Source organism: Thamnophis sirtalis, unplaced genomic scaffold (assembly GCF_051295495.1).
Source record: "Thamnophis sirtalis isolate CommonGarterSnake01/CBP01778 unplaced genomic scaffold, rThaSir2_p1.2 scaffold_3, whole genome shotgun sequence".
NCBI lineage: Eukaryota > Metazoa > Chordata > Lepidosauria > Squamata > Natricidae > Thamnophis > Thamnophis sirtalis.
Window position 1 is genome coordinate 133956952 of NW_028261383.1, and position 14961 is coordinate 133971912.

At 40.8% G+C, this 14961-nt stretch overlaps 1 protein-coding gene across 1 annotated transcript in view; it reads left to right on the forward strand.

Annotated features, from left to right (window-relative positions):
- Window positions 1–395: 395 nt before the first annotated feature.
- FSCN2 (fascin actin-bundling protein 2, retinal) overlaps window positions 396–14961 on the forward strand; it is a 32203-nt gene continuing 17637 nt past the window's right edge. The window contains exon 1 of the mRNA XM_087710170.1: window positions 396–1413. Coding sequence (XP_087566296.1) covers window positions 594–1413 — 820 coding nt within the window. The 5' untranslated portion in view covers window positions 396–593. The remainder of the gene's footprint in view (window positions 1414–14961) is intronic.

Consider the following 14961-nt stretch of genomic DNA (forward strand, 5'->3'; position numbering starts at 1 on the left):
AAGGAAAAGAGACGGAGCTCTAGTGCAGAATGCCACTATTGTAGAATACAAGATCCCACTGAAGAACACAGCTGATCAAAAGGCTATTGTGCCACCTGTCAACCCCCTTTTCTTGTGGCTTTTATCTAGAAGCTCCACTATTGGTTACAGGAGGCTGGCAGCTCATTGAAAGCTTTGTAATCCTAGCTGTGCTAATTAAGCAAGGCTGGTGCAGTGCTAAGTGCCTACTTTTCTTCCCCCCCCCATCCCTGCTGTGCCGTGGAGAGGAGGAGGAGAAGAAGTCAATGTGAGCAGTGCAGGAGAGAGCAATGCTGCCAGCTCGAGGAGGTTTGGAGGGCGGGGAAAAAGTAATGAACAAGATTGGTTTTATGGGCTGCAGATTAGATGAAGGAAAAGCTGCTGCAGACGGACCTGGAATAGGGGCATTTGCAGGTCATCCGTGGCTTTGACTGAGATGTAAAACACTCAATTGCTTTTGATCCAGATTCCTCAATTGTGAGGCTGGGCATAACATTCGTACCACCTTATTAATAACTGGGAAAAACTTGACTTTCCCCCCAGTCTTTAGGATTGTTTGCTGTTCTAGACTGAAGATGCCAACCAATGGGATCCATCAGGCCTTGAAGATCCAGTTTGGCTTAATCAACTCTGATAATCGCTATTTAACAGCAGAGCACTTTGGCTATAAAATCAATGCCTCGGCGCCGAGTCTGAAAAGGAAGCAAATATGGAGCTTGGAACAGGATGGAGACAGCTCGGTGGTCTTCTTAAAGAGCCACCTAGGTAGGTACCTGTCTGCCGACAAGGATGGCAAGGTCTCCTGTGAAGCTGAGAAGCCAGAAACAGATGGGTGTTTTATCATTGTCACTCAGTCAGATGGACGCTGGGCACTCCAGTCGGAACCGTACAAGCGCTTCTTTGGTGGTTCTGAAGACAGGTTGTCCTGTTTCGCCCAAACCATTACTGAAACTGAACTCTGGATTGTACACTTGGCCATCCACCCCCAAGCTAATCTTCTGAGCGTTAGCAGGCGAAGGTACGCTCACCTCAGTGCCCAAGAGGATGAGATCTCTATTGACAGCAACATCCCTTGGGGTGTGGATTCGCTGATCACCCTTACCTTCCAGAGCAAGAAGTATTGCCTACGAACCTGCGACAACCGCTACCTGCGGAACGATGGCACCTTGGTCCAGGAGCCTGACCGCCATTCAGGTTACACCCTGGAATTCAAGGCAGGGAAGTTGGCCTTCAAGGATTGTGATGGGAAGTACCTAGCACCGGTGGGACCTACGGGCACTCTAAAATCTGGCAGGAGCTCCAAGCCAGGGAAAGACGAACTCTTTGATCTGGAAGAGAGTCACCCGCAAGTGGTTTTTGTGGCTTCCAATGGCAGATACGTCTCCATCCGTCAAGGTAATAAACTCATCCTCTTTTTGCTTTGTGGGGCTGCCCTTGGCCAGGCAATGTTTCTTTCCCACTTCAGTAACAGGCTTATACAGTATGTGTCTAATTGTTTGTCTGTCTTGCAACTGGGAAATCTGCTTACATTTGCTTAACCGGCTGGCTGCACAATGGGGGAAATGGCAATATTTGTCATATACTGCCTCTCCATAGTTTCTGGAGATTTTTTGACATTTGATTTTTCTAGACCTTTTTGGCAGTCACCTTCCTTATACTTCACACTACATCCGTGTACTTGAATGGAAAGGGCATACATTTTAATTTCATTACTCTGTAACAATTCTTGATTTTTATCAGTGTACTGATTGGTTCATGAAATGTAATAAAACTGTAACATAGTGTGTTTGGCATGTTGTTTGAATCCAGTCACTGTAAATTGTAAATTTTGGTTTGCATGATGTATGAACTCCGGCACTTACAGGCTCAGTCAACAAATCATAGCTTTAATATGAGGTACAGTATGTGTGGGACTGGTGTCTGAGCTGTGAAAAGTGCAGATTACCTCAATTGTACAAAGGGGATTTGAATCCAAGAGGTATTATCGGTAAGAGCTGGGGTAGGATTTAAGAATGAAGGACATTCACCAAAGTGAGCAGCCATAGAGTGTCTGGGAGCTTTGTCGCAACTGACAGCTAGTTAAGTGTTCAACTGAGTCTCTTCAGTCTGTGCAATAATGTTAGGGACTCAGTTAGCATTTCTGCTGCTGATTCTTTGACAAGAAAGACACGCTTGAGTCCTGCCACAATGCCTTCTTTTGAATTAGCAAGTTGTTGCAAAGGTGGGGTAACTTAGCCCACATCAACGTCAGCTAAAGCGGCTTACACCTGCTTTGGGGGACTCTCAGGATTCGCTGAGAGCCTGGTGGGGAATCAGTCTTTCCAAAGCCAAGACAAAGGATAGGAAAACACATCCTGGAGGGAGGGGGGAAGCTTGTTTTCTGGTAACTGCAGAGCATTGGGAGGACGCCCGTCTTCACTGAGCAGCCACCAGATTTCAGGCTTTGGTGTGTGAATGGAAGGGCTGCTACCTTAAGTAGGTGTGAGGCTTTCTCTGTGTGTAGATTTCATTAACTGGCTTCCATTTCTGTCAAGGCACAAACAGTTAAAATAGGGGTGTTCCTCAAAGTGCCTGAGACCTGTTTGAGAAGTGGCAGAGTTTTCAGAGCCCTTGATAAAGGACCTAGGATCTGAAGTGTTTATGGCGTACAAGAAATATTTCTCAGGTACATCATCCCGCCTTCTTTGACACACAAGAGAAAAGCCCATAAGTAAAGCAAATATGTTCCTGGATATCCCCCATCTAGTGTGGCACAAGACTTGTTGCATAAGTGTGATTTGTGCAACAGCTGTCCCAAGCTTCTATAAATTTTAGCAGCACACAGACAGAGATTATGCTCATGCTTAATTTACTTCTGTGTCATTAGGTGAGACTACTTAGAGAATATCTTCCAATTCCTTCCTTCCTGATTTAAATCAGTCCAATCAGTTCAGTGAGACCTGAGATCAGCTTTTCAGGTTATCTGTTTTGGGTGCTGTCCATTAATAAAAGTCAGAGCTTATCAGCCGTAAAAATAAAACTCATTCCTAAAAATCAATCTCATTTTATATTTTTGCTTTACAAATTTTTCAAGATGAATTCAAGGGGTTATTTAGTTCACTTTTTAATTTATTTTATTTTACTTTATTTAACCACCCATCTTCCTCTTATGCATTTACCATCTACCTAAGGAATTATGGCAATTACTTGCTTAAATATAAAGTGCCCAACCTTTTTGAAACTGCTTTCCTCTGTCATCTCAGAGCTGAATTTTAGGGTATGACAAATCAAAACTCATGAGGTAACTTTTTCATTTGGCTACAGAATGACTCTTATGCAGTTATGATAATTTGATTGATCATCCAGACAACAATGTTGTCCTTTAGTCATCAACCCATAATTTGTGTCTCCCTATCATGGCTTCCATCCTACTCCTCATCTTTAACAAAATAATCTGTTCAAGAAATTTTTTTGCAGATTTAAATGTTCTGTAGTGCTTTCTTTTTTTAAAAAAATGTGTGGGAATATGATGTAATGTCAGGCACAAAGAACCAGGAATACTCACTGAGCTCAAAGCCCCGAACAGTTTATTATTGCTACCTATACACAAGGGTCTGGTCAGTTAATGGTCCAAGGTAAACTAGTCCTAGCTAAGGTCAATGGAATTCACAGAAGGCTGAACTTAGGTCTCTTGTGGAAGCACAAAGATTCCAAACTGATGGCACATTTAACTCCCCCCTTCCAACTCAGCTTAGCTTGCTCATCTCCTACATATGAACAGTGAAATTATTGCCTATCCTTCATCTCATGTCTTCCCTATGTCTCCCCCTGAACACTCAAGTTCCTATAAACAACTGAACTGTGTGAATACACTATTTCCTTTTCCTAGAATTCCAAAATAAAATAAAAAAAATCCAAATGCCACTGTGAAGTTAACTCAGTACCTTTTGTTTTCAAAACGCAAGAGATATTTTACTGTGGGCACCCAGAGGTGGGTAGTCTACCTGAAAACAAGTGTTCCTAATATAATTTTATTTCTACAGACCCATAGGACAATGCCGGTCCTCCAAGGGAAACAAGAGTACAAAGCCAACCACACAATTTCCTGCAGATCATATTTGAAGCACTTTTGTATATGCACAATTTCTTTGTACATTAATACATCTTAGCTGACCACTTAGATGTGGTTATTAAAAGTTTTATACAGCTACCATGTCCCTCCGAAAATAAGACAAGGTCTTATTTTCTTTTGACCCCTGAAATAAGTGCTTGGCCTTATTTTTGGGGAGGTTTTATTACTTTTGAGGTTCAGGAGGCCCCTTAACCTCAGCTGATCCAGAGAGGGCTGGGAGTTTTGTCTCTGCTTCTGGCACATTCTTGCCAGCCCTAGTGTCATTGGGCCTGCCGCTCTTTTTGTGGCCACCACTAAGAGAAGGGATGCATTAGCTAGGGTTTGCGGGAGCAGTCTCCGCAAGGCCATTCTGCATGTATGGTAGGTGCATGTGAGGCATGTTCTCCCCCCCCAGAAATGCCACGAACCAGCTGCATATGCATTTAAATATTTTCGGGTAGGGCTTATTTGGGGGGAGGGCTTATTTTAGCACATGCACTAAAAAGCCCAATTGGGCTTATTATCAAGAGAGGTCTTATTTTGGGGAAAACAGGATACCAGCTTAATTCATTTCTGTTTCTCAGGAAAATCAGTACTCCAAAACAAGATTTTCCTTTCAAAGAACATAACAATTTAAGAATATTTTGTACTTCTGGAATTTCTTTTAAAAAAGAAACCCCACATAAATATTCAAAAGACCTTCATAGATGGACTTTTCCTTTTTGCTGTCTTCCTCTTTTTAATGGAGAAGAACAGCTTATATTGAGTGATGAATCCAAAATTGCATCCAGTTAGCAATGGTGAGTTGAAAGCTACAAACAATACTTTGATTGCCTGCAGTAACTGAGTAATAATTACATCAGTTGGTTTGCCTAACAGCAACATGACTTGTAGGATGCATAACTTCTATGTTTGTCCTAGTTTTCTGCTAAAACAGAATTCCATCACATAATCTTGAGTTTTTGCCATCACAACACTGGGGAAATTATCTATTGTTTCATATGCAGAAGAAGGTAGAGAAATACAGCAGATTATCCTCCTCCCTAAGCTAGGAAAGATATTCATAATCAAGGTCCCTTCCAACTCTGCTATTGTATTATTGTATTGTATGGTAAATTTTTGACTGTGATTTTTTAAGCTCTAAACTTAAAGTCTCCAAGTAGGAAAAAACAAAGTAAGTTTTTTTGTGACATGAAGATCAAAGGGCAAGAAACCTGCTTAATTTCTGATGTTAGGGTTGATTTTAATGCTACAGAAGCAGAAGTTGATCTCTGTTAAAACTGTAAGGAAAAAAAAACATTTTTTAAATGTTCCTGTAGTTTAGAAAAGACAATCCAATCCAACACATTTAACCCAGTATGGTAAATTGTTCATTCATTAGCATCGAGAACAAACTTAAAAGAAGAAATAAGGTAACAACTTAAAATGATAATAACTGCCATATTATTAGCAAACCAAAGAAATTATAGAATATACTTGGAAAAATACCCTTGCTTCTTTTCCCATAGAAGAATGAAACATACACGAATCATTTTGGTTAATGTTATTTTAAGAATCCAGCTGAGTTCAGTACTTCTTTTTTTCTAATCTTTTGGCTGGTGTAAAACAAACTGAAATTCTATGCTTGCAGCCCTAAATTGTACAACCACAATATCGAAGGTATATAAGATTGCCAATTTCTGAATCAGAGTCCAATAACTACCGCTTCATGGCAGTGATATATGGCAATTCACAGGGAATAAAATGTTATTTTCTCCACGAAAAGAAATCACTTGCACACAAAATCCTCTGGGAGTAACAGTTTATATATTTTATTCTATTCAGACGTTTACATATTTTATTCTCACATTTCTTGAGCATGATATATGAATGAGAAAATTAAGAAAAGATCTAGGAGGACTAATATGTATATTAAGTATGGAAAGATAAGATATAAAAGCAAAAAAAAGGAAACATACATGCTACCATTTCTTCTAATAAGAGCACTGAAAACTATTGCAGACAGTCTTCATGAGTTTTAACTTATTCTTTGTAGAATTCTCTAATTAATGACACCTAAAATCTTACTTTCAAAAACAAAACAGAAACAATGGAAATCAGTAGATATTCTGAAAAAACACACACTAAAAAATCATGAGAGCCTTAGAAGCAGGGGTGAGCTTCAAAAATTTCAGCAACGGGTTTTCTGCCCAGTTGCTGGTTGGGCGTGGCCATGATGGGTGTGGCCTAGTCAGCCTCCTGCATCATGGCGGGGCGTGGGGCGTTTTTGCATTCCACAGGCTCCGGAGGCTTTCCTCGAGCCTCTGGGAGGGTGAAAATTGGGAGGGGCAGGGTGGGAGGAGAGGGGCCAGCCAGGGGTGGGATTTGGAGGTTCTCCGAACTGCAATAACATTAGTTATGGGTTCTCCTGAACATGGGTGACCCTGAAGCAGCCCACCCCTGCTTAGAGGTTTCTTGATTACAGAACTCTGATCTCTAGCAAATGCTACTCCTTTGTTGCTCACTTTGGTCCTAGTGAAGCCAAGAATACAGTAGATCACTTGGTTTCTAAAAGCACACCCACACAGACACTCTGTAGTAACATGGGCATCATATCCCTGGCTTCCAAAGTTGTCCTCTGTCTTCAGCGGCTGAGCCAAAGACCTTCTGGCTGAAATGTGATGCAGGAAGAATAGCTGTGAAGCAGAGAGTTTTCGACGTTTGAGTTGGGCAGGATGGTTCTTTCATTGGCAGGAAAACTTGCCTTATCCAGCATCCCAGCTCTCTGACTCTCCTTTTCGATATTGATGAAAGTATTAGGGACTGTATTATGGATTATATTCCCCTACCCAAATGAAGTCATATATATAGGTGTGTATAAAGAGAGTCATATATATCTGTTTATGTCTCTCTCTATATAGATGTAGAGCCAGTCTGATGTGATGGTTAGGACATCAGATTAGAAACTGGGAGACTATGAGTTCTAATCTCACTTTAGGCACAAAGCCAGTTGGGTGATCTTGGGCCAATCATTTTCTCTCAGCTCTAAGAAGGAGGCAATGGCAAACTGGTACTTTTGTAATACCTTGCCAAGAAAACTGCAGAGACTTACCCAGGCAGTCTTTAAAAATCAGATACAACTGAGTCAGTGGTGGGATTCAACTTTTTCTACTACCGGTTCTGTGGGCTTGGCTTGGTGGGCATGGTGTGGCTTGATGGGCGTGGCAGGGGAAGGATACTGTAAAATCTCTATTCCCTCCTCACTCCAGAGGATGGATATTACAAAATCCCCATTTCCTCCTGATCAGTTGGGGCTCAGGAGGCAGAGAATAGATGGGGGCGGGGCCAGTCAGAGGTGGTATTTACCAGTCCTCCAAACTACTCAAAATATCCGCTACCGGTTCTCCAGAACTGGTCAGAACCTGTTGAATACCACCTCTGAACTGAGTGATAAATAGATAATTACTAGTTTTCCACATTGTGCTCTAATCTGGAGCTTTAAAAGTAAAAGATCTTCTTCTACCTTAACAATTCACAGTGAATCATTCTGAAATTTACCTCCACCAAAATAAATAGCCACAAGCAGACAAGAGGTCAGTCCAAATTGTCCTATATTGAAAAGGCATGCGTCTCAAGAAATCCTTTCTTTGGGGAAGTTTTACAAACTGCTTTGTAAAATTGCAGCTGTCTTCATAAGCCTGGTATAATTATTTGTTAGTATTCTTTCCCAATTTGTTGCTTCCAAAGGGTTTGACCACTGTTCCTATCAGACACGTGTATTGTGGAAAGTTAAGTGAGACTGTAGGAATTATAATCCAGAACATCTGCATGAATCAACCAAATAGTTTCTGGCACACAGTAAGTAGGATCAGGAAGTGCCACACTGCCTAAGGGCTAATGTTAATTTGCTTGCATGCCACTTTTCTTGGGAGTTGATCTCAGATGGACAGCAAAACAAGTCATGGAGAGAGATTCACCATATTGTATGGATACTCCTATCCACAAGTGAGCTGCAATAGTAACTTCCACACAGGGGTGGGCTTCAGAAATATCAGCAACAGTATCTGTGTGGTTGCTGGGTAGGTGTGGCCTAGTTAGACACACCCCCCACATCATGGGGGGGCGCGTTTCACCTTCCCCAGGCTCGAGCCTCTGGTAGGGCAAAAACTGCTTCCCCCCTCCTCAAGCCTTCGCATGGGCCCTGCACTTATCTCATATCCAAAATAGCCTGCCTGGAGACTTTTGGGAGGGGAGGGGTGAGGTGGGCAGGGCCAGCCAGGGGTGGGATTTGGAGGTTTTCCAAACCAGCCATAACATTAAGTAAGAGTTCTCCTGAAATGAACCTACAGCAGCCCACCCCTGCCTCCACATTCATTTGAAACCTGAGAAATCCAATGTAGAATGAGCCGAGGTGGCGCAGTGGTTAAATGCAGCACTGCAGGCTACTTCAGCTGACTGCAGTTCTGCAGTTTGGCTGTTCAAATCTCACCGGCTCAGGGTTGACTCAGCCTTCCATCCTTCCGAGGTGGGTAAAATGAGGGCCCGGATTGTTGTTGGGGGCAATATGCTGACTCTGTAAACCGCTTAGAGAGGGCTGAAAGCCCTATGAAGCGGTATATAAGTCTAACTGCTATTGCTATTGCTATTGTTAATTTGTTTCCTATGTCTAGTGGCAAAATTATTACTTTTTTAAAAAGAGATTATCATACAAATGGTTGGAATTTTGCCTGTCAGATGCCATGAAACCTTAGGGTTAGTCGTGGCTTGTCAATTTATAGAAAAGCTGTCATTGCCTGCTCCTATATGTGGAGTTCTGGTGCTGAGCATGAAGGAGGGGAGGGAAGAGGAATCGTCAGCCAAACAATTCCAAGGGTTTTTACATGACTGCCTGTCCTTGGTGTCTGTTTATGAACTTGTCTACAGCTGAGCCAGCTTCTACAATTAGAGCTGCAGCTGGTTTTGTTGTATGGGTTCCAGACAACTTCGCTATTATGCATCTCTGGGAATTGGGAGAAATCTTGCATTTACTGACCGGTTGAAAACAGACTGGATTTACCAATTGTGCTAAACCCTTTTTGTTTACCCTTGGCTTTATAACAGACTGGATAGGAATACAGGTAGTCCTTGACTTACCTTAACATTCATTTGGTAACCGTTCGAATTTACAACAGCATTGAAAGCGATTTAAGGCCGTTTTTCAGAGTTACGGCTTTTGCAGCACCCCCGTGATCATGTGATCAAAATTTAGATTCAACTGGTTCATACTTATGACTGTTGCACCATCCCAGGGGTCATGTAGATCCCCCTTTGCAACCTTTTGACAAGCAAAGTCAATAAGGAAAACCAGATTCACTTAACCACCATGTTGCTAACTTATCAACTGCAGCGATTCACTTAACAACGGGCAAGAAATGTCATAAAATGGGGAAACCTTCACTTATGAAATATCTCTTAGCAACATAAATTTTGGGCTCAATTGTGTTCATAAGTCAAGGACTACTTGTACTCCCTCCCCCTCTCGCCATCAGGGCCATTAATACCAGCTGTTCTGTGGTAAAGTTCTCTGAAATAAGAACTTGGAAAACATTCCCTATAAACAACAAATTAATCTTAATTCCTAGATATTTCTTCTGTATCGCTTTAAATCTACTTTGGTTCCCTGAAAATAAGACCCAACCAGAAAATAAAACCTAGCATGATTTTTCAGGACACTTGTAATATAAGCCCCACCCCCAAAATAAGCCCTAGTTAAGATCATCAGCCAGAAAGACACAATTAGTACCATATTTCCCCAAAATAAGACCTAACCAGAAAATAAGCCCTAGTGAATCTTTTGGAGCAAAAAATAATATAAGACCTGGTCTTATTTTTGGGAAAACATGGTACCAGCTTTATAGTTCATGTTCAGAAAGCCACTTCCATTTTTTCCCCAATATAGCTACTCAGTTTTAAATTCAAGTCAAGTCAACTATCACCAATTCACAAGTTGGCAATAGCTGTATGACATGCTGCAGAGAATGGTGTTAATGAAAAAACAAAGTTTGGAAGAAAAGTTGCTCAACGTTCTTAATGAATATGATCCAGGGCGGGGGGAGGTGGGGCGAAATAGGAAATAGGAATTGTATATGAAGTTTAGGCGTAAGTCTATTCATGTGTACTCATGGCAAAGGAATGAATTAAAAAGCATGACTGCTTTGATTGTTCATGATGAAAGATTTAGAGAATTAGCAAAGAATACCAGGTTGATGACAACATGAAACAGTGGACCTCAATTAAAAAAAATGAGTATGAAAGAAAAGGAAGTGAAACAAATGAGAGTGAAAGTAACACAACCACAGGAAAAGAAAGTATGAGATAGATTAATCTCACAGCAGAATGAATGGAAATTGGACACCACGGAAAGAAGATGTTGCCATCTCAGCTTTTCCGTTCTAAGCCCTCTTCCTTCCTAAGCAGGTGACCTGGAGCTTTGCTATTACTAAGAAGTTGGGATGAATTCCAGAAGCCATGCTCTGCATGCTTTCTGTACTTGGCTCGGTTCAGAGGAAGTGTATGATCATGTGACTAAGTAGGAAGGAAGGGATGTTTTGCACAAATACGGAGTTGAAGAGCAATTGCTGAATTAAGTAAGAGCACTATACGATGGAAACAAAGCATGCATCCTAATTAATGAAAAGTTTAGTCAATGCATCAGCATTTGAATAAGGAATAAAACAAAGATGTGTAATGTTTTCTTGATTATTTAATATATTTATGGATACTTGTAGTAACTGTACAGGTATGTTGTTTGTAAATCTGTATGCAGATCTGTACATACGGTAATATGCGTGTACCTCAGACCATACTTTGTTACATCATGCAATCTAACATTCATAGCACATCATTCAGTCAACAATGCCTTAAAAACTATACCGAACATAGACACATAGAGTAATACAGATCTGCCAACAACATACCTCCACAGTTAACTATAAGCATCCATAAATATATTAAATGACGTGAACATTACACACCTTTAAGCTGTATTTGATAGGAAATGGAAGAATACCAAGTTACACATAAAACCTAAAAAATATCCAGAACAAATGGATTAATTAGTCTACTTTGATGGAACGTTTAATAAAGATTGGGAAATGGATGGAAAATTTTTAAGACATGCGGTTGTTGATAGAAAGTTAAATGATGTGAGAAATTTATTTTGGCTGAATAAGCAAAAATGGCTATGTATAAGGACATACTTCTTCCCATCTTGTTAAATGGAAATAAGCCCTGGGTATGTGAAAAGAAACAAAAAAGGAAGTGAAGTGCAAAGAAAAAGGAGAATTTATAAAGTGCATTGTAGAAGCAGAAAAAGAGGTGGCTTCAGCACTCTTAAGAGTGATGAATGAATGTGGATTGAATACAAAATAAAGTAATTCATAGGAAAGAAATACACAAAGGTAGTTTGATCATTAGTGAGAACAAATGCAGCAGAAGACCAGGACAGACCCAAAAAAGTCATGATTGGATGGAGCCCAATGAAATTTTCCAAGAGAGAAGTGAAAAGTTTAAAAGGCATCCTATGAATCTCGTACTTCAAACAAGATTTGTAGGATAAAAAGGTATGGTATGGTGAGATATGGTGTTAAATGTAAAGCAGATATAACCATTTCTCTTTCTTTCTCTTATGTCATGCCTTTAGTTTCTTTACTGTGTTTTACTCTTTTTTCCCCCTGCATGTTGATAACATTGCTTACCTAAGAAAGAGAGAGAAAATCTGTTTTGTGTTGATGAATAAAATATGCTTTTGGGAACAAAAGTGTCAATGTATGTTGGAAAGCTATGAAGCTAGCTTCTTCTTGCGAGGAGGAGATATCAATCTTTCACAACTTGTCACATTGGCAGTGTATCTAACTGACACAATTCTCAGCCAGAACAGCTTTCTGAGAGCTGCCGTTGCAACACATATAGAGGATGCCATTTTGAGAAAAGCAATATTATGGTGTCAAATCAGGGATGGGTTCCTGCCAGTTCTAACCTCTTCTATAGAAGCGGTTCCACAAATCTAAAGGGGCTGTTTAGAACCAGTTCCAGCTCCCTCCCCCCGCCCGTCCACACATCATCAAGATGAAGAATGAGAGGAGGAATTCTGGGAGTTGAAGTCCACAAGTCTTAAAGCTGTCAAGTTTGAACACCCCTGTGTTTTTTTTTAAGAATTAGGGGTGCAAGGGTCTTGTAACTTGACAATTTTAAGACTTGCATGCTTCAAATGCCAGAGTTTCTGAGCCAACATTTTGGTTGCTAAGTAAGAGCATTGTTAGGTTAGTTTCACCACATTTTACAAGTTGGTCACGCCCACCCAGTCACATGACTGCCAAGCCACTCCCACTCGGTCACATGGCTGGCAAGCCACTCTCACCCAGTCACATGGCCTGCAAACCACTCCCACAAAGCAGGCCACACCTACAGAAGAGGTTCTAAAAAAATTTGAAACCCAGCAGTGTGTCAAATCAATAGCAGACAAAACCCACCAATCACAACTAGCCTCGGTCTTTCTCTTTATGGCATGTTTGAATTATTTCCACCAGGGCTGCAGAATACCACAGATACCGGTATATTGGTAAGAGCACAGCATATACAAAAAGGCCTTCTTTGGGCTATTGCAAGGAGGCACTGAGGCAAAGGCTATCCATGGTTCAGTGCTGCCAACAGGCATGATTCTTCCAATCTGTGTCTATATGTATGTATGAATGCAATCCTTTCTAGAGATAAGCATGGGGAGGGTGGGGTTCGAATTAAACTCTCAAGAGGTTTGCAATGAACTTGGATAAATTGGAAGCCAGAATGCTCACTAAGCTTTGGTTTGGTGAAAATTGCCCCCCCCCCCCTAAACAAACAGTGTCAGTCCTGGAAGTCATCTTTTTCATTGGGCCTTCAGGCCTGCTACATTTATTACTGTGGGAAACTTGGAGGGGGGTTAAGTGGAGTAGGGTAGATATAGTCAAAATAACTTTCTCAGAGAGTCAAGGACATCTTGTCCTGCACCTTGAGTGGCGTGACTGTGCAGTATCTCCAGTTAGGACAGTGCTTGATTGGACCATATCTGGATGCTGGGCAGGGATTTGAACTTTTGTTTGGGTGGGGAAAACCTGGAAGCTTTCAGATTCTGGTTTTCCCAGATGTGCCAATATGACATCTCTAATAAAATGGAACTTTGAGGAATCTCAAGCCTTGGAGTCTTGTTTTTGTTGGGGTGTTACTTGGAACCCTGACACATAGGTCTTTTCTCCATGGCTGAGTTAAAATGATATCGACCATTCCTAGAGCCAGCAGAAAACTACACATGAATAAAATTTGCCCTTCTCCTTTGCAGTCTCTTATTTTGCTGCAGGCACAATGTTGGCAATTGTACGGTATTTATTTATAGCATACAGTACATATTAAGGACAGTGATTGGTGCACTCCTCCAGCCTTTGCTCCTTCCTGCCATCAAATATTACCAGTCCAGAAAAATCATCAAGCAATTGCTTTGGCATAGAAGAGCTAAGAGACTTACCGTAGTGAGTTTTGAAAGATGGCTAGACCTGTGGGTTTAAGCATTTGTCAAGAACCCCTTGCATTTATGTAACTGCTGGTGCATTTAGAGGGGGACCATTATTGAAATAGCACTTTTCTAATAGCACTAAACCATCTGCAAACAGAGATTGGTCATTGGCTGACATATATTTCATCTATTCTGGAAAAGTGCTAAATTTGTGATAAAAAAGAGCCAGAACAAATATTGACAGGTGCCCCAAAGGTGCTTATTCAAGATGATTGAGAATCTCAAATAGATATTGACAGATGCAAAGACGACAGTTTTACCATGCGGAAGCAGAGAATTCTCTTGGAGAAGCTGCTGGTCAGGCTGATCTACCTAGAGATCAAGTGGATTCAGGAGCATAGGCTGGCTTGAAGAAAAACCCAGATTTTCCCACTGCCCAAAGCAGAGGACGACAGTAAAGAGAAATCATGTTGGAGGAAGAAAATAATACGCAGCAGTCTAAAATGAATAATAGATGCCACATCAATCCTACCTCTCACTTGACTATGATACCGATAGAAGGATTGGGGAAATGTGTCTGATGGTGTCCATGGCAAAGTGTGCATCAGAATAAAGAAAAACTTAATTATTCTAATTTTACAGTTCATTGTTATAAATGTAATCTAAATACCAATCTGCAGAATCAGATAGTCCACATCCTCATCAGTGAGGGATGGCTGTTAGTCATATATGTAGACCCAGATTCAGACTACTCCAGATTCTCTGTGCCATATATAGAAAATGGTGTTGTGTTGTAATACTGTAAAGAGAAACAGGGAAACAGAAAAGTAAAAATCAGATGTCTCACCAGACACTGATTAACGTTGGAAATCTTTGAGAAGTTGGAGAAGTCTAGAAATGTAAAGCAAAGGGCCATGTCTTAAGAAGCCTTATATTTCTGTAGAAAGAGGCAATTACTTATAATCAAGTATCTGCACTACAGATTTAAATGTCTGTTTTGTGTGTTTTGTAAATCTTATGTTCTTATCTCACTAGACAAGTTGTAGAATTAAGCATCTAATTTCAATGCCTGCCTGCCTGCCTGCCTGCCTGCCTGCCTGCCTGCCTGCCTGTCATCCATCCATCCATCCATCCATCCATCCATCCATCCATCCATCCATCTATCTATCTATCTATCAATCAATCATCTATCATCTATCTATCTATCAGTGATAAAATGTAAAACTGCAAAAGCACAATATATGCAGCACACACTAACACCAAAGTATACTTCGGGCATAGTCATGAAAATGAACATTCTACTTTAGAATTCTCTGGTGCCCTGTAATATATTGTAATAGATTGGAGAGAT